Source organism: Trachypithecus francoisi, unplaced genomic scaffold, assembly GCF_009764315.1.
Source record: "Trachypithecus francoisi isolate TF-2019V2 unplaced genomic scaffold, Tfra_2.0 Lachesis_group19, whole genome shotgun sequence".
Lineage (NCBI taxonomy): Eukaryota > Metazoa > Chordata > Mammalia > Primates > Cercopithecidae > Trachypithecus > Trachypithecus francoisi.
Window position 1 is genome coordinate 45,277,371 of NW_022681464.1, and position 20,307 is coordinate 45,297,677.

At 51.7% G+C, this 20,307-nt stretch overlaps 1 protein-coding gene across 1 annotated transcript in view; it reads right to left on the reverse strand.

Moving 5' to 3' along the window:
* IMPA2 (inositol monophosphatase 2) overlaps positions 1-20,254 on the reverse strand; it is a 49,986-nt gene extending 29,732 nt beyond the window's left edge. Inside the window, exons 1-2 of the mRNA XM_033178363.1 lie at positions 19,912-20,254; positions 2,271-2,404 (exon numbers count right to left, since the gene is read on the reverse strand). Of these exons, the coding sequence (XP_033034254.1) occupies positions 2,271-2,404; positions 19,912-20,007 (230 nt within the window). The 5' untranslated portion in view covers positions 20,008-20,254. The remainder of the gene's footprint in view (positions 1-2,270; positions 2,405-19,911) is intronic.
* Positions 20,255-20,307: the final 53 nt, after the last annotated feature.

Below are 20,307 nucleotides of genomic sequence, written 5' to 3' on the forward strand. Positions count from 1 at the left end.
ACTGTAGCATGTTTCCTCTCAAAGAATCCACGATAAATTCTTTTGATATTGCCCTTTGATTAAAATTAGGTTTATTTATTTATTTTTCAAGACGGAGTCTTGCTCTGTCACACAGGCTGGAGTGCAGTGGTGTGATCTCGGCTCACTGCAACCTCCGCCTCCCAGGTTCAAGCAATTCTCCTGCCTCAGCCTCTGAGTAGCTGGGACTACAGGCGCCCGCCACCTCGCCCGGGTAGTTTTTTCTATTTTTTTTTAGTAGAGACGGGGTTTCACAGTGTTAGCCAGGATGGTCTCGATCTCCTGACCTCGTGATCCGCCCGTCTCGGCCTTAAAATTAGGTTTTAAAAGGCTTTTTAAAAATCACAAACACTGGGGCCGGGTGCGGTGGCTCACGCCTGTAATCCTAGCACTTTGGGAGGCCAGGGCGGGCAGATCATGAGGTCCAGGAGATCCAGACCATCCTGGCTAACAAGGTGAAACCCCCGTCTCTACTAAAAATACAAAAAATTAGCTGGGCATGGTGGCGGGCACCTGTAGTCCCAGATGCTCAGGAGGCTGAGGCAGGAGAACAGTGTGAACCTAGGAGGTGGAGGTTTCAGTGAGCCAAGATAGCGCCACTCCAGCCTGGACGACAGAGCAAGACTCCGTCTAATGCCAGGGATCCTGACCTCAAGCAGTGTAAAGAAATAGGAAGTAAGAGAAGCTTAAACTCAAAGGTTGTCAACAAAACAAACATGAGCCACCGGCAGACAGAAATTCAGAGGGAGAGCTGGTAACCTTGAGATAACCTAACAAGTTAGAAAGAAACGACGGGAAAAAAGGAAGGTAGTGTTTTAACACTGGCTTGTTCTTTCATTTATATAATCATTCACAGAAAAAAAAAAAAAGATCCAGGTGGAGTGGCTCCTGTAATCCCAGCTGCTCAGGTGGCTGAAGCAGGAGGATCACCTGAACCCAGGAGTTCAAGGCTGCAGTGAGCTATGATCACACCACTGCACTCCAACCTGGGCAACTGAGCAAGACCCTATCTCTTAAAAAATGTATAAAAATAAATGTGAAGAAAAGTATTTTAAGCCTACCATGTGCTGAATGGACACTGAGGGAGATTACCATCTATATTTCTGCCACCTAAGTCCATATAAACCTGGAACCTGACAGCTGTAATACCCTACAGCCAGAAATCCTATAACTGGTATTCCAGTTTTTGGATTAAACATCTTTAAGAGATTCTACATAACGAAGAAAAAAGATCCCTTGGATCCAAGGTACTGGTCTTCAGCATCTACACTGCAGAACTCCAGAGGTGAGGAAGGGGCCTCAGAACCCCCCAGACTTAAAGAAGATGTTTCAATCTGGGGTTCATGGCTCCTTTGAAACGCTATGCAAAATGCTGTGTAAATATTTTAATTTTTCTGAACAAAAGATTAATAGCTAACATCAAATACTCAAAGGGTGACCCCAAAAAGGTTAAGAGGTGCTCATACAAGCCTCCTGTGGGGACAGCTCTGGGGCCCAGCTATGGTAGCCACTCCTGCTGTGCCCTCTGGCCTGGGGGAGGGGCGTGCATCACTAAGCACTGGTGGCGGGCCGGGGACCCCACGTGGCTGCCAGTGCCACTCGGCATCCCATCCTCCTGGGAAAGTTGCCCGGGAAGCTGGGCAACCACAGGCCACCAGGGGACATCACCACTCCAGGCTTCTTAGGGTGGGTCACATTTCTGGTGGGTCCTTCCAGAAATAACAAATGGTTTGGTACAGGGGTGCAAGGAGCTTTTCCTGAGCATGTGCTGCAAAAAGAGCTGCTTCAATATTCATAAGAGGATGCATTGACATGATGGTTGTTGAGTTTGCTTACTAAGTAACAGACAAATTGCAGGTTAGGCTGCATGGCTTAGGGCTTCATGTCTGGCCACATCAACACATGGCAGAGCCCCCGACCCCGGCGGACCCTGCGTTCTCCAACACATGGCGGAGCCCTCGACCCCGGCGGACCCTGCGTTCTCTAACACATGGCAGAGCCCCCGACCCCAGTGGATCCTGCGTTCTCTAACACATGGCGGAGCCCCCGACCCCGGCGGACCCTGCGTTCTCTAACACATGGCGGAGCCCCCGACCCCGGCGGACCCTGCGTTCTCTAACACATGGCGGAGCCCCCCACCCCAGTGGACCCTGCGTTCTCTAACACATGGCGGAGCCTCCGACCCCGGTGGACCCTGCGTTCTCTGAGTGTGGTCAGGGCTACTGGGGGTGTTCCCAGAGGAGTACACCTACCTGTGTGAAGGAAACCTTTCTCGCAACTCAGAAATAATTAAATCTTCCACAAGGTGATCCGTTTCTGTCACAAGATCTGCGGCTGATGTTTTCGTTGAGACACGTTTTTCCTCAGTCAGGGCTTTTCTGATGATCTGAAATAAAAGTTCAGGATTTGGGTTAAACATGCAAACATCCTCCTCCCAGGCAAAGGAATTCTCCACCCGTTTGAGTCCCCTCTGCATTCAGCCTGCCACGGGGAGGGGCAGCGGGTGTGGCTCTGTGGGTCACTGACTTCTGCCATCACTGACCTCAGAGCTCATATCACAGCCTAGGCTCTCCGGGCTTCCAGTGAGCCTTCATGGCTCCACCATTATCCTTTACAATAATAATTATTTCTCCATTACTTGAAATGATTTGAAATGATTTTGTCCTACCTGTGAAACAATGTCTCTCTGAGTAAAACACAGGGTTTTGAAAAGAGCATGAAACTCTTTTCCTCTGTAAGAACTGCCCAAAACAAGATCATGTTACACACCTGTGTCCCGTATAATCCCATGAATTCAAATTTAGGAGATTTCAGTGTCAAGTAAAAGCTTCTTTTCCCTAATTCACTTTATCCCATGAGATGGGACATGCCCTCGAATCTGAATGTAAATGTTCCCACTGAGAGACCCGGGAGAGCTAAACTGCGTTTCAGGAACCATGGCCAGCTCTCACGGCAGCTCGCGGCTGGAGCAGCATCCGCTGTCTCCGAGTTCATGCACGGATGCACAGGGCTGAGCTTCAACACAGGCTCCACAGCTGTGCAAGCTGCCAACACACTGGTCCAAACCCACCACAGCTAAACACAGGAGCAAGGACTGGGATGGCCCCAAGAACCCCAGGAAAACCCACAGGAAGGGATAAAGAGTGGCTAATCAGTCCCTGGACAACTCCAGAGGGACCCGTTCTGGTCAGTCCAGGCCTTTCTTCTCCTTTTTGTTTGTTTTGTTTTATTTTAGAGACCAGGTCTCTCTCTGTCACCCAGGCCGAAGTGTGGTGTCACAATCACAGCTCACAGCAACCTCAAACCCCACGGCTCAAGTGATCCTCCCACCTCAGCCTCCCCAGTAGCTAGGACTACAGGCATGTGGTACTGCACCCAGCTAACTTTTTATTTTTTTAAGAGACAGGGTCGCCGGGCGCGGTGGGAGCAGCAGTACCTCTGGGATCTCGAGGAAGGGCAGACTGTGCTGCACAGGTCTGATTGGGGTCTGAGAGCTGCTTTTCTGGCAAGCTCTATGGTGACCCCGATGCAGGGGTGCTCACTTGAGTAGCATGGAGCTAGAGCAGGTTCTCAAACCCCCACATGAAGAGGGCCACTAGGAGACCAGAATGTTCCATCTCCGCAGGCGGGGTGGGCAGGAGGGGGTGGGTTTTGAACCAGTACCCCCGGTGAGTCCAGGACCTCCCCACCCAGGACCACCACCTGAGAAGACAGTGGTTTGACTTCATACTTGTGGCATCCCCACATGGGGAGCAGCCGCAAAGCTACCTGCAAGCGTGGATGGTATTCCCACTGTCCACCCTTGCTGCCTCTATGCAGCAGCTGGAAGGGGAATTTTCAGACACCAATTACATCTCATCGCTTTACTGCAGAAGATGATCCAATGGCTTCCCGCTGCTCACAGAACACACCCCAAACCCCAGGGCCAGCCCTTCACAGCTCACCTGACAGGTCAGCCCCAAGTTGCTTTCCTGCTGCGCTCTGGGGCTTTCTCACCGATCCTAACCAAATCTGTTTCTGCCCCAGGGACTTCCTGTTTTCTGATCCTTCTACAACTTACCCTATCCCATCTGAAACCGTATCCCATCTGAGACCATATCCCATCGGAAACCGTCCTTTCTGTCACTTTGGTTGTTGACTGTCTCTGCCAGGCAGGAGCGCGCCAGGGCAGAGTTCTTTCTGCTTCCCTTCTGTACCCCGAGCATCAGGAATGCTCCGTGGCATTCCGCAGATACACACACAGCAGGTACACAGAGTTCTTTGAAAGAATGAATAAAACACACATTGGCTGCTTTAATAGACTGCAACATTTTTCCAAACTGCAACACTAGTGTCTATGTGAGTGCTGACCACCCAGGTCCCTCTGTCTGGCTGTTTTTCTAGTTGCCCTGTTGAAAAGACCCAGTGCCGGCCGGGTGCGGTGGCTCCAGCCTGTAATCCCAGAACTTTGGGAGGCCTAGACGGGCGGATCATGAGGTCAGGAGATCGAGACCATCCTGGCTAACATGGTGAAACCCCATCTCTACTAAAAAATACAAAAAAAAAACTAGCCGGGCAAGGTGGCGGGCGCCTGTAGTCCCAGCTACTCAGGAGGCTGAGGCAGGAGAATGGCATAAACTCGGGAGGCGGAGCTTGCAGTGAGCTGAGATCCGGCCACTGCACTCCAGCCTGGGCGACAGAGCGAGAGTCCGTCTCAAAAAAAAAAAAAAAAGAAAAGACCCAGTGCCTTCATCCACCAGTCCCACCTCCTGCGGCTAGACCAGATCTGCTTCCTGCACCCAGACCCTCTCTCCCGGCACAGCCAGGCGCACTTCCTGACACACTCACGGTGACCATGCGTCTCCGCAGCAGAGCACTTGGTGGCGCCCTGTCACTATGCGGATAAAGCCCTGTCACTATGCGGATAAAGCCCTGTCACTATGCGGATAAAGCATACAATAGATTCCAGATTTGCCCTTGCAGCAGAGACCATCGGACCCCAAACGTCCAGGCTCCCCTTCTTCCTTTTGGAACAAAACCCCCAAGTTGGAGCAAGCACAGAGCCGCCTCGCAATCTGCATGCCATGCCTCCCGTGCAGATATGTGCGGCCTCAGCACCAAGTTCTGCCCCAGAGGATGGGACTGGAAGCAAGACCTGCAACTTCCGAGTCACATCCTCAAAAGGACACTGCCTTGCACTTCCTCATGTCCCATTCCCCCTGGCCACAGGCTACCAAGTAGTTGTCGTGCTGCCCGTGCAGGAAGAGAACACATCAGAGCAACAAGGGAGGACAAAGCTGGGTCCCTGGGTGACTTCGTGGAGCAGACTGCCCCACCCCATACCTCTTACTAACTAGACTTCCCCTGCTCCTGTTACTGGCCTCTGTGAAGAAACCAAACGATCAGCCCAGCAGCTGCGGGCCTTTCCCGACTCCTTTCTCAGCTCCCCTCTCCTCCCCTCTGAGCTCTGAGAAGGCCATGGCCCTGCCACATGGAATCATTAGCCCTGGAGTCTCCTGATGGAACCCGCACTGCTGGCCTCAGCCAGCCCACTGTCCTCCTCCTTTATGACTCAGTTCAAACATCACCTTCCACATGACGAGTCTCCAGCTTCTGTGGGCAGAGAGGGGCACTCACCCGACTGTGACTACAGCACTTACACAGGCCACCAACTGGCAGCCACAGCACTTATCACCCCATGTGTCTGCTCAACCAGGCTGGGTAAGGAACCCTGCCCCTCTGTCTCTGTCCACCTCCAACAGGCCATGGCGCACCCTGTATGGGGGCTGCCTCATGGGGGTCTCCCGGAACACCTGCTAAGTGAATGCATACAGTCCTTGGCTGCTGCACAGAGCTCACAGTTAACTAAAAACTAGAGGACTTTTTAATATGTACTCTTGTGTCACCTTATCTAAGCTCGCTGGTATTTATGCACTCAGTTTTCCACATTCAAAACATACACAGCTGCGTGTGTGGAGGGGGCAGGTGCTGAGGGCCCTCGGGGCAGCTTGGAGAATCTCTGCTGCAATCTGGGTGTGTCTGCCAGGAAAACAGGGCCGAGTCATGGGTTACAGAGGGAAGAGTGGATTCAGAGGCCGGATGCTGTGTTGTGTTATGCTCTGTTGTTATTATTCTCTTGAGACAGGGTCTCTCTCTGTTGCCCCAGCTGGAGTGCAGTAGCGCAATCTTGGCTCACTGTAGTCTTGACCTCCTGAACTCAAGCAATCCTCTCGCCTCAGCCTCCCCAGTAGCTGCAAGTACAAGCATGCGCCACCACACCTGGATCATTTTTATTTTTATTTTGTAGAGGTGAGGTCTCACTATATTGCCAAGGCTGGTCTCAAACTCCTGGCCTCAAGTGATCCTCCCGCCTCGGCCTCCCAAAGTGCTGGGATTAAGACGTGAGCCACTACACCCAGCCTTCATAATCTTTTAAAATATTAACTGTTTTCTGTTTTTATTCATATTTATTATCGCAGTTTCTCTGATGACTTTCTTTGTGGGTGTGTTACAGGGAAGGCCACAGGGCTCGAACATGCCTGTGCCTCCTAGCAGCAGGGCAGGTGACCCTGTGGCCAGCCTCTCCCACTAGACCTGGCCTCACAATTAGGTGGCTGCCTTGCGTCAGGTGTGCAAGGCCCCTTCACACCCAGCCAGGGCGGCACACCCCATGCCAGGCTGAAGCCCCCTCAGGTGTCCTCCCTCCTGCACCTCCATGTCTTTGGACACGATGTCCCTTGTGCCTGCAATGACATGCCTGGCCACCTCCTGCCTGTCTGTGCCCTCAGCCTCCATCTACTCCAGCACAGCTCCTCCAGGAGGCTGCCCGTCCACCCACTGCCCTGGCTGAGGCCCCTCTTCCTGGGTCAGCTACTGCACAGCCCACTGTCCTTGGTCACTGCCCTGTCCCCTCCAATGGACCGTGCACCCCTCCAGGTTGGGAGCTCTGCATTTCATCCCGGTAGCTCTAGGAACTATCCTCACCCCGGGCAGGGGGCTGATGACAGCGACATGCACCCATATGCACCAGAAAGGGTTCTATCAGATGTACTCAGGGGCCTTGCACGCATGGGGGCTGCGCGAAGTAGCGTCCTTCAGTCACCAACAGACAATGACACTAAGCTAACCTAAAAAAACTCAGAAGCCCTGTCCTGTAGCTCTTCATGAAGAAGACGTATATGCAAAATTCCCTTCTAGGATGTAATTCTTGTTTTCAGCAGTTTCATGACATCAGTGGGAGTAGAGAGGGATAAAGTACACTCTAGAATCAGATAGCTGTGAATTCAAATTCCATATGGGTTCTCACGGCCTTCGTTCCCTCTTCTGTAATAACAGTGTATCTAACACATTGGGTTGTTTTAAGAATCACATGAGGTATTGTATGAAAAGGTCTTGGTACACAAACTGATTTACTGACACAGAAACTCACCAGTATCAGTTGTGAGAACATGTATCTGAGAAAATCTAATGACTTTCTAAGCTAATTTTTGTATTTTTACAAAAAATAAGAACCTACCGTACATACAATGTACAAGTTGCAAATGGGATGCTAAAATACTAGGTTAAGAAAAGTTTTTTTTTTTTTTTTTTTGAGACGGAGTCTTGCTCTGTCACCCAGGCTGGAGTGCTGTGGCCGGATCTCAGCTCACTGCATGCTCCGCCTCCCGGGTTCACGCCATTCTCCTGTCTCAGCCTCCCGGGTAGCTGGGACTACAGGCGGCACCACGTCGCCCGGCTAGTTTTTTGTAGTTTTTAGTAGAGACGGGGTTTCACCGTGTTAGCCAGGATGGTCTCGATCTCCTGACCTCGTGATCCGCCCGTCTCGGCCTCCCAAAGTGCTGGGATTACAGGCTTGAGCCACCGCGCCCGGCTAAGAAAAGTTTAATTCACAAATTGTCCTATGCTAACAGAAAAGGTGATGAAAAGTACTGTATTTCTAAAATCAGTAAGTGAGACTCAAGCCGCCCCGCCCTTTGGCCGGGATCACATCCACAGGGCGGGGGAGAATGTGGGGTTGCCAGGTAAGTTCCTGCTAAACCCCTTTACCACGGCTGTTTTCCCTCAGTCTTAGAAAGATTTTAAATACTCTCCACCAGCAATAAGTTAGGTATGCCGGTTTTTAATTAATCTTTTTCAGCTACTCGCTAACTAAGCATGCACTTCACAGACCCCTGTGACTCAGGTCTATCCTTCCAGTAGCATTCTGTTAATGCATAACATATAAAATATGGGCCTGAAGTCACTGAAGCCTGAATTTCAAATCTAAAAGGAAAGGTCACCATCAACTCCAGCTTCAGAGACATCCTAGACTCACATATTCACGGAGACGTCCAAATATCTTTCCTGTCTCACCCCATCTTGGTCTTGTTTTCCTGTCCCCATCCGACCTTTAAGCCTGTCACTGCAGGGCAGCTGGCATGTGCTCTGGAACCCAGGCCCTGTACATCACCCACAGAGCAGCACGCTGGAGCCTTGCCAGAGTGCGGTTTCAATAGGCAATGTGTCTTTCCCTCTGTCAGATCAGGAAGATGTGGCCACTGGAGGTGTGCGCCTGACAACACGCCCCACGTTTATGCTTCCAGATTTACTGCAACACCAGTGAATGTGTTGTGATGGTTAATGTTATGTGTCAACTTGACTGAGCTATGGGGAGCGCAGATATTTGGTGAAACACTGTTCTGAGCTGGGCGTGGTAGCTCATGCCTGTAATCCCAGCACTGGAAGGCCGAGGCGGGCAGATCACCTGAGGTCAGGAGTTCAAGACCAGCCTGGGCATCATGGGGAAACCCCGTCTCTACTAAAAATACAAACATTTTTAGCTGGGTGTGCTGGCGCATGCCTGTAATCCCAGCTATCAGGAGGCTGAGGTAGGAGAATCGCTTGAGCCCAGGAAGTAGAGGTTGCAGTGAGCCAAGATTACGCCACTGCACTCCATCCTGGGAGACAGAGCCAGACTCCATCTCAAAAAAAAAAAAAAAAAAATTGTTCTGGGTGTTTCTGCAAGGGCATCAGCATCTTAATCAGGAAAGTAGATCCCCCTCCTTCCTGTGCACAGGCCTTATCCAATCAGCTGAGGGCCCAAACAGAATGAAGCCCTATGGCCTTTGAACTGGAACATTAGCTGTCTCCCGGGGTCTCCAGCTGCCAGCCCACCCTGTAGACTGGACCCACGCACCTCCTGCCAGTCCTGTTTCTCTGAAGAACCTGATACATGTGACAATCAATAAAACCTACCAGTTCATCAGGCACCCAGGTAATAACATGCCTATCACGTGGTGTCATGTGGCACATGTGGTCAGCAGTTCAGTTGCTGACGCATACAAATCTCTGCACAACCTCAACCCTGGGAGGAAGAGGAGGAGCTGGTCCAAGCACATGTGGCTCCCAGGCCAGCCCACCTCAGGTTCTCGAATCCTCAACGCCTCCTTTGGTCTTGTGTCTATATTTCTCCTCACCTTGATATCTAGTCGCCCTCCGCCCTGACAAGGCACTGGCACCTTCCATACCAATGCCAGCAGCCACCGGCCACCCACAGGCCAGCTGCATTCCCTGTGTTGCAGGGCCCGTGGCCTGTGGCCCTGCCTCCTCCCGTGGCTTTCCTCCTCCTATCTCCCCACCATTCTGCGGCTCATCCCCCTCCCACCATTCCGTGAAAGCGGGTGTTTGCAAGCCCTCGGACCTGCCTTCAGCAGCTGAGCTTTCTGGAGATGGGCTCCACCTCACGCCCTGCCCAACTCCATGGCCTGAGCTCACACTGACAGAGCGCTTCCTCTGCCCTGTGCTGTTCTGAGCAGTTCACATGTACACTGACTCCACACCATAACTGTGAGGACAGCAAAAATTGTTCTCCTCATGTTAAGATGAGGAAACAGAGGCACAAAGAAATGGAGAAAGTTGTCCAAGTCTCCGCGGATGTAAGGTACAGGAAAGGGGATCCCAGCACCACAGTCCAAGTCCACCATCGCTAAACAGAGCCGACCGCACAGCTGTAGCCATCATGATTACTTCCTAATCCCTCTCCAGCTCACATTTCTCTCAAAAGCAATGAGAGCCAGCCAACTGCATGAGCCAGAAACCCAGAAGTCCTTTATTCCTATGTCTCCCTCAATGTATGACTCATCATCAAGTCCACCCCAACTCACAGACACCAAGGGCCACACCCCAAAAGTTCGAGCAGGAGGCCCACCTGCAACTCTGCCCTCCTCACAGGGCCCCCAAGTCCTGACCTCCTCTCTCCCACCTCAAACGTCAGCCGAGGCGCTGTGCTTGCAGGTCCTCAGTGCTGTGTTCTCTTTGTCCCCTTCTGCTCTTCATCTTCTCTATTGGCCCCGACCCCTTGTCTTCCCTCTCCCCTCCCCAAGTCCATTGCCTAACTTTCCTAGCTGACTCCTGCTTTTCTTCCTAAAGACACACTCAGCTGTGACTTCTTCCAGGAAGGTGTCCACATCCCAGTGGACACCTCCCAGTCCCCCTGCATACTGCAGTGACCAGCGCCTGGCCAGGTCTGCACCTCTTCCATCTCTCTCATGAGAGGTGAGCCCAGGGGCAGGGCGCCAGTCTGCAGAAGGCCTCCTGCCATGTTCATAGCAGGTGGGGGCAGAGCTGGGACAGCAGACACAGGATCCTGAAACTGGCTCAGCCTAGAGACCAGGGCCTTCCCTCACCTCCCACAGAAGAGAGAAGATGCAAACCAGGCTCCAGGCTCCTGTCTCCACTGGGCCCAGGAGGAGGCAGGGAGAGAGGGAGGGGCCTGGACTCCTGAACTCCCCAACTCCCTTCTCCTCCATGTCTCAACTCCCTATGCCTTTGAGCTCCTGCCTTCCTTCATCCCTAAAGCTCGGGGAGGGTGGGGCCTGTATCTCACTAGCAGCCTCTCCATCCTCTGGCTGAGTGATTTCATCCACCCTCGTGCCCCACACTCCAAAGACAGTAATCTCCCAAAGGCAGGGCTTCATTTGGGTGAGCAAGTGACTATCTCAGGGCCACAGAGTCCAGGACTCACTCTCCCCGTGGAGATGAGCCCTCTATCAGCCTCTCCTTAAGGGGGCACAGGTGGGACCTCCTTGGCACCGTGGAGTGCGAAGGGCTGGGATGAGGCTGCCCAGCGGCAGGGGCAGTGCCTTCTACCCTCCCCCTTCTTCTCAGACAGCTTTTGTTAGCAAAACGGGTAGGAAATGACAGGGACCTCTCAGACAGGGTCAGGAGCAGTGGGCCTCAGACCCTTGGAGACCATGTGCTGGCCCACGCCCCACCAAAGGGACATCTGCTACTCTGTGCCTGCCAGCTGCTGTCACAGGAATTCTGTCTCTGCTGATGTTTGAAATGTTGGAGAGTTTTCGAATTTCTCACGTAGGCTGACCCCACCCTGCAGAGCTAAGCAAACACTGTAGGCATGGACCAGGCGAGGCAGGGGCTGGAGGCCATCACCAGCACCTCCTCTCCGCCTCCTGCCTCCTCTTCCTCCAGTGACGGGTGCACTCAGCCTAGGCAGGAAGAGCAGGGAAGCCTTTTCTGGAGAAATGAACCACTTCAGAAATGACCTCCACAAACTGCCATTTGTGAGGCTCCCAAGGAGGAAAACGGGAGTTGGACCCGGGCTCACCCAATGGCAAAGCCCATCAGTGGCCAAGCCTGTTCTCCTCCTGTCTGGGACATGGCCCTAAATACCATCTCTAGGAACATGACTTCCGCATTGCATCTCTGCCATCAGCTTGGGTGCAAATCCAACATCTCCACTTAGTGAAACCCTGTCTCTGCAAAAAACTTAAAAATACATATTATCCAGGCATGGTGATGCCTTCCTGTAGTCCCAGCTACTCAGGAGGCTAACGTGGGAGAATCACTGGAACCCAGGAGGTGGAAGCTGGGATTGCACCACTGCACTCCAGCCAGGGAAATAAAGTGAGACTGTCTCAAAAAACTAAAATAAGAAATCTACTGGCAATTCGAGCTTAACCCACGCAGAAGAGAACACTCGACTCCCAGCTCCAAACCTGTTCCTCCTGCAGTTTTGCCATCTCGGGAAGTGGCAAATCCATTCAATCAGCTTTTCAGGCCTAAACCGTTGAAGTCATCCTTGGCTCCTCTCTTTCTCTCACACCCTACATCCAACCCAGAGGCAAACCCAGTCACCTAAGCCTTCAAAGCAAATCTTTTTCACCACCTTCTTCGCTGCACCCCAGTGAAATCCACACTCATTTCTCACGTGGCTTCCTATCAGATACCTGACTCTGGTCCCCCAGTGTCCCTCACAAGACCTCATGCAGCAGCCAGGGTGGTCCCCTATACACAGTCCTATAAAGCCCCATGCAAGACTCTGCCCCAAACCTCCCCTCACACTCAAGAGTAAAAAGGCTAAAGTCCTTTCCTGAGTTGTTCAATGATTCTTTGGTGGATGAATAAATTTATAATCAATGCTTTATTACTATCATTTTAAAAGCAAATAATATCAAAGAAACCAGTAAACGGCTGGGCACAGTGGCTCACGCCTGTAATCCCAGCGCTTTGGGAGGCCAAGGCAGGTGATCACCTGAGGTCAGGAGTTCGAGATCGGCCTGGCCAACACGGTGAAACCCCGTCTCGACTAAAAATACAAAAGTTAGCTGGGCATGGTGGCACATGCCTGTAACCCCGGCTACTCGGGAGGCTGAGACAGGAGAATTGCTCGAGCCCGGGAGGCAGAGGCTGCAGTGAGCTAACATCATGCCACTGCACTACAGCCTGGGTGACACAGTAACACTCTGTCTCAAAAAAAAAAAAGCCAATAAACATGTGCATTTAAGTTCATTAATTATCTAAGAAATGCAAATTAAAATCACAATAAAATATCACCTCAAGCCCATCAGAATGACTACAATATAAAAGATCATACCACATGTTGTGGAAGACGTGGGGAAATGGGAACCCTCACACCCTGCTGGGTGGAGTGTAACTTGGTACATCCTCTTTAAAGAACTACTTGGCAGAATTTACATTCCCAATGACACAGCAGTTCTACTCCTACTATTAATAAATCCCCAACAGAAATGCATACACACATAATCAAAAGACACATGCAAGAAAGTTCATAGCAACATTATCTGTATTAACTCCAAACTGGACATTATCCAGTTTGCTCAAGAGTTGAATGAGGCCGGGCGCAGTGGCTCGTGCCTGTAACCCCAGCACTTTGGGAGGCCAAGGCGGGTGGATCATTTGAGGTCAGGAGTTCTAGATCAGCCTGGCCAATATGGTGAAACTCCGTCTCTACCAAAAATACAAAAATGAGCCAGGTGTGGTGGTGCACGCCTGTAGACCCAGCTATTCAGGAGGCTACAGCAGGAGAATCGGTTGAATCCGGGAGGCAGAGGTTTTTGGTGAGCCAAGATCATGCCACTGCACACCAGCCTGAGCAAGAGAGCTAGATGTCACCTCAAAAAATAAACAAACAAAAATAAATAACAAACGAATAAAACAGTTGAATGAATAGTGATGTACTCACATAATAAAATACCATGCAGTGGAAGTTCCCATAGTGCCACTCCAGACTGGCAGCATCAATGTCAGCTGGGAATGTTAGAAATGCGCATTCTGGGCCGGGGGCGGTGGCTCAAGCCTGTAATCCCAGCACTTTGGGAGGCTGAGATGGGCGGATCACGAGGTCAGGAGATCGAGACCATCTTGGCTAACACGGTGAAACCCCGTCTCTACTAAAAAAAATACAAAAAAAAAAACTAGCCGGGCGAGGTGGCGGGCGCCTGTAGTCCCAGCTACACAGGCTGAGGCAGGAGAATGGCGTAAACCCGGGAGGCAGAGCTTGCAGTGAGCTGAGATCCGGTCATTGCACTCCAGCCTGGGCGACAGAGCAAGACTCCACCTCAAAAAAAAAAAAAAAGGAAAAAAGAAATGCGCATTCTGGTGCCCACTCCAGACCTAGTGAATGAGAAACCCTGCGGTGGGACCCCATTTGCCTTAATGAGCCCTCTTGGGCTTCCAACACAGCCAAAGCTGGAGCTCCACAGCAGCGACCCAAGGAGTGTGACCACATCAAGGAGATCCTGAGAAATTCTGCTGGGAAGATGGATGGCTCACAATAGGTACACAGAAAACTAGACAAATGCAAAGCAAAACAAAATTTTCTTTAACTTTAAGGAAAATACAAGTTGCATTAGAAAGAAAGGAATACGCTGCCGGGCTGAACCATGAGTCACATTTGCATGGCCGTCGGAGCACGGACACCCGTGGAACCACACGGCCAGGGCAGCTACACGGCGCAACACGGAATAATTCTGTCAACAGTGAACAACTCAAGAAAGCAGGACAGCAGCATATTACTTAGAAATGGGTGTAACTCTCAGAAAACTGAAAACAGGGACTCTGGACACAGGACAAGGGGTGGGGAGCACGGGCCAGGTGCTGCTGTCCTTCATCATGTGCTTTCAGTGTTACTTCACTCATGAAATTCCCGGTGTGAACAACCAGCAAAAAGGAAAATCACAATCAAAACAACAGCGTGTTGGTAAAGCCAGATGGACAAGTGGGGACACGGGTCCAGAGCCCACCAATGTGCCTTCTGCCCTGAGGAGCCAGAGGTAGACAGAAGAATATTCACATGCCAAGGACGCACTGTGTGGAGGGCACACCACCAGGCAAGGGTAAATCAAGTTGTGAGGACTGCCAGCTCAGCAGGACCAGGTGGGGCACAGGAAAGACAGGGAAGGCCACCTGAGAAGCCGTCTGTGAAGGAAGGGGCTCGGGAGCCGGGCTCTGGAGCCAGGGAATGGTTTGCATCCTCCATAGGCCAGAAGAAAGGCAAGAAAATGCAATGTGTGTTTTGCAAACACCAAGCAGAGCAACCAGATCTGGCCGGACATGGGGACAGTAGGCCCACTTCGCAAGGCCGGGCCTCGGGAAGCACAACCTGCAAGGGTGTGCAAGGCCAACTAGAGAAGGGGAAGTCTGCGGTTCTGAGGTGCAGTGCTGCGTTTTTCTTTTTCTGCTTTGTCCTGAGATTTTGTTACAAGTAAACAGAGATGAATTTCCTGTGAAGCTAATGACCCTTAAGCGTCAAGGCCCCCACTTGCCTGCAAGGGACCCCAACAAAGTGTTCACAAAGCCATACACAAACCCCTTTTCTAATGGGCAAAAGTCAGCTGTTTTGACTGTAGATCTAACTTTGTGCCTTTCCACTTGAACTGTCCCTCCATCAGACTTTGCATAGGTGGCACTGGCGTGGATACAGCCAGTGTGGGCTAAAGGTAAGCTGAGTAGATGCACTAACTTTGCTTCAATAAGGTTTGCAGTCACGTTTCTCTGTAAGTTACTGAGAGCCATCCAGTGTAGAAAGGACTTCCAGACATACTCCCCTGTCCATCACGCCGACCGACCTGGCACAGTGACAAAAACATACAGGACCAGAGGACACAGGCACCAGCACTGAAAATGTGTGGATCACAGAAATAAACCAGATTTCAACTGCACAGAGGCAGAAGCAAGTCTGTGAAAAACAGACTCACGGGCCGGGCGTGGTGGCTCAAGCCTGTAATCCCAGCACTTTGGGAGGCCGAGATGGGCGGATCACGAGGTCAGGAGATCGAGACCATCCTGGCTAACAGGTGAAACCCCGTCTCTACTAAAAATACAAAAAACTAGCCAGGCGTGGTGGTGGGCGCCTGTAGTCCCAGCTACTTGGGAGGCTGAGGCAGGAGAATGGCGTGAACCCGGGAGGCGGAGCTTGCAGTGAGCCGAGATTGCGCCACTGCACTCCAGTCTGGGCGACAGAGCAAGACTCCGCCTCAAAAAAAAAAAAGAAAAGAAAAGAAAAGAAAAACAGACTCACTTACAACCAATGTATAAAAAAATTCATAGGTTTTCAATTTGATGGCATCCTAAAACTTTATATGGCCAATTGTTACCAATAACAAGTTTGAAGCCTAAATTTTCTAAATTATCAGTAATAAATTTCAATCAGCCAAGCAACAGGAAACACTGAATTTATCTTTCTATTCTCCCCATATAAAATATTACACAATCATTGTCATTCAAAAGATGAAAATGGTATGAAGCCAGAAAAAGGGCAAAAAGTGTTACAGAAACATGAGAAGCGATGAAAGAATTGTTGTTTTTGTATATTTTGTGATATTTGCAGTATTTCTCAGCATCTTAAAAATTTATAGATGTGATGGTTTTTTTTTTTTTTTTTTGAGACTGAGTCTCGCTCTGTCACCCAGGCTGGAGTGCAGTGGCCGGATCTCAGCTCACTGAAAGCTCCGCCTCCCGGGTTCACGCCATTCTCCTGCCTAAGCCTCCCGAGTAGCTGGGACTACAGGCGCCCGCCACTTCGCCCGGCTAGTTTTTTGTATTTTTTTAGTAGAGACAGGGTTTCATCGTTGTTAGCCAGGATGGTCTCGATCTCCTGACCTCGTGATCCACCTGTCTCGGCCTCCCAAAGTGCTGGGATTACAGGTTTGAGCCACCGCATCCGGCCGTGATGGTTCTTAAATAACTTTTATATCTAAGTTTGAATTTGCAATTTTGTATTTTTTTTTTGAAACAGAGTTTCACTCTTATCACCCAGGCTGGAGTGCAGTGGCACAATCTAGGCTCACTGCATCTTCCACATCCCAGGTTCTAGGGATTCTCCTGCCTCAGCCTCCTTAGTAGCAGGGATTACAAGCGCGTGCCACCATGCTTGACTGCTTTTTAAGACCGGGTTTCACCATGTTGGCCAGGCTGGTCTCAAACTCCCGACCTCAGGTGATCCACACGGCTCAGCCTCCCAAAGTGCTAGGGTTACAGGCGTGAGCCACCACGCCTGGCAAATTTTGTATTTTCTTAAAGAAGGCCCCCTAAATTGTCTAAGTTTCTGGCCCAACAAAAGCTGGTGCAACCCCGCGGGGGGATTCGAAAGGCAGAGCTGTCTACAATACTTCTGCTCTCACATCACATAAAAGATGACAACCATCCACATCAGTCAATACTGTCATCTGCAGTTGGGGTGGGGCTGTGGTCACTCCCTACCCAAAAGCCCAACAGCCAGGGAGGGGGCTTCTGTCACACACAATGTGGGCGGCTGGAACTAGGAGGGCAGGGATGACCCCCAGGGTCACTGAAGGAAGAGCGGCACAGAGGCATGGAGGGGCGGGTGAGGGAATCAGGAGCCTGGAACAGGGAAGCCTGCCAGGATCGGGGCAGAGGGGAAATGGAAGCAGCTTCTCCAGGGCTGCCTTGAGCGGAACCAGTGTCTAAGAGAGAAAGGACAGTGCACCTTTATTCTCTTGGAAGGTCTCTCCCTCGGCTCCCTCACCTTTCAGCATCTAGAACCCAGACTCCATCTCAGGGGCAGCTGAGAGCAGCAACAGAGCGGTAGAACGCTGGGTGCTGGTGAAGGGTGGGTATCTGGGGCCACTGAGACTTTGCCAACATGCTCTTCGCTAAGGAGAACTCCAAAAGGATCACCACTCATGACCTTTACGCCCCAACCAGGCCACCTGGCTAAAGGATATGTTTTCTCCAGTCAGCACCCGATTGCATTAGAAGACAATCTGTCCCTCTTTACACAGGTTCCGATGACCTTGTGTGGCTTCTGTTTGTCCCAGTGGCAGACCTTCAGGCCATTCCCTCAGCACTGCCCTGCAGGCAGGAAGCATCAGCATAATGCCTGAGGGGGAGCCCCGGCGGCCCGGGGTTTCCTGACCAGACTCCTAATAGCAGCATCTTTATTTCAACCCTCTCCCACGTTTAAAAAAAGCTTTTTTTGTTGTTGGCAAGTTGCAAAGACATAAAATATCTCTTAAGTTAAAAGTCACAGGAGCCTTAGAACTGTTTCTGCTCTATTGCAAGCTCCTTATGCACATTTGTTAAATAATAACATAAAAGTTTAACATCTTCTGTTTCTTCAAGGATCTAAATTTGAAAACCACAGAAACTCCTAACTTAGCTCGCCAGGGTTTACACAGCAATGTCTGAATCCTAAGCTGGCTTTTCACTGCCTCAAGGAAGAACTTTTAGGAACCTAAAGGTTTCTAAATATCTGGCTGATGCTTGCTCTGGAAGGAAAGCTAGAAGGAAGAGAACCCGTGTTCACGCACATAGCAGACCTGCTTTCCAGGAAGACCGCTTGCACTGAAGCTACAAGGTTCATCTGCCTTGCAGGAAGGTTTAGGGTCCTCCTTAAAGGAGGAAAAGGTCAAAGAGTGGAGTTTCACAACACTCTTTTAAATTCATTCATTCTTTACAGTCTGAGGCTTGGGTCCTTAAAACCACAAAGGGAGGCCGGGCGCGGTGGCTCAAGCCTGTAATCCCAGCACTTTGGGAGGCCGAGACGGGCGGATCACGAGGTCAGGAGATCGAGACCATCCTGGCTAACACGGTGAAACCCCGTCTCTACTAAAAAATACAAAAAAATTAGCCGGGCGAGGTAGCGGGCGCCTGTAGTCCCAGCTACTCAGGAGGCTGAGGCAGGAGAATGGCGTGAACCCGGGAGGCGGAGCTTGCAGTGAGCTGAGATCCGGCCACAGCACTCCAGCCTGGGCGGCAGAGCGAGACTCCGTCTCAAAAAAATAAATAAATAAATAAATAAATAAATAAATAAAATAAAAAACCACAAAGGGAAGGAAGACCCTTCAACAAAAAATGTGTCTACTTAGTATTGCAGATTAATTTTTAAACAGGATTAGAGGATTTGCACCAAGGTAAAGCACTATCCACTTCATGACGACTCACTTCAAATTTAAGATTGGTAACAGTCCGATTTTACCATCTAGGAAAACTGGTAGGACATTTTCGGACTGTCAGACCTTAAAAAAAAAAAAAAAAAAGCTGTTCGAATATAAAAGGCCAATCTGCCCACAGCACACCTACTGTCTCTCAAATCCCCGAAAACAATCACTTTCTCTTTTTTTGAGACGGAGTTTCGCTATTGTTGCCCAGGCTGGTGTGCAATGGCGCGATCTCAGCTCACTGCAACCTCCACCTCCCAGGTTCAAGTGATTCTCCTGCCTCAGCCCCCCAAATGGCTAGGACTAAGGAGCGCGCCACCATGACCAGCTAATTTTGTATTTTCAGTAGAGACGGGGTTTCACCATGCTGGTCAGGCTGGTCTCAAACTCCTGACCTTAGGTGATCCACCCGCCTCGGCCTCCCAAAGTGCTGAGATTACAGGCGTGACCCACCGCGCCCGGCCCACAATCACATCCTAAGAGGCAAACATGGAGTAAGCCATCTTACAGTTCTGGGAGAACCAACACTCGCTTTCCTACCAGTACTGACGGTGTGTCAGGCACTGCTGAAGGTACTGAGGAAAGTGGAAGGAACAATCACAAAAATGAAAAAGAGAAGAGAGGAACTGCACTCCATTTTAAACCCTGCTCGCTGGTTTTCGGTAGCTCTGCGGCTCGGTTTTCATCCTTCCGGGCAGTGTAACAAGTTCCTCCTGAACTCTTGAGTCCGTGCCCGTCGTGGAGTGGAGCCACTTTCAAGGTGTGGGTCAGAGTAAGTTTGGGTTGAGGATGCTGCAGCCAGGACAATCAAACGGCAGCCCAGCCAGGTCAGATCCCCACGCGGCTGGGGCTTAGCCCCGGGCTTCCTCCCGCGAGCTGAATCCATTCATAGGTCCTTAAAAATCAACGGCCCTGTACGCTAGCCCTGGAGAGATTTCTACATCCTGACCACTCACTCAAACGCAAAGGTCACGTTAGCCGCTCAACTCCAAAGCAGAGGGGCTCGCCGCCAGGGCTCGGGGGCTGGAGAAGGGCGCGGGAGGTGTGTCCAGGACACCAGCACAAAGGCTCCTTTCACCACGCCGCTCCCCGCGCCCTCGGGTGCGGACTCCGGGCGCCCACCGGCTGCGCGCCAGGACCCCGCCACTCCAGGCGGCTCCCAAGGCCCACGCGCTTCTGCTCCGCCCGGAGTTCCGAGCCGAGCCGCGGCGCTCACCTGTCCCGCCCGCAGCGCCAGCTGCACAGCCGCCTGGAAGCACTCCTCCCAGGGGCCGGCCGCCGGCGCCGCCTGGTCCTCGCCGCTCGGCTTCATCGCGGCCTCGCCGGGCCCCTCCACCTCCAGCCCCCCTCGGCGGGACTCCGGCTCCCACCGGATCCCGCCGTCCCGCCGCCAGGCTCCAGACTCCCTCTGCCTGCTCCCGCAGCTCTGCGCCTAGTCCGCCGCCCGTCCCACACCTGCGCTGGCGGGAAGGGCAGCCAGCGGGCCGCGGGAGCCGCGCGTCCTGCTTTCCGCTCCCCGCCCTCCGCCCCGCCCCGTGCCGTGCCAGGCCAGGCCCAGCTCCCTGCCCCGCTCCCCGCCCAGCTCCCTGCTCCAGCGCCCGGCCCCGCTCTG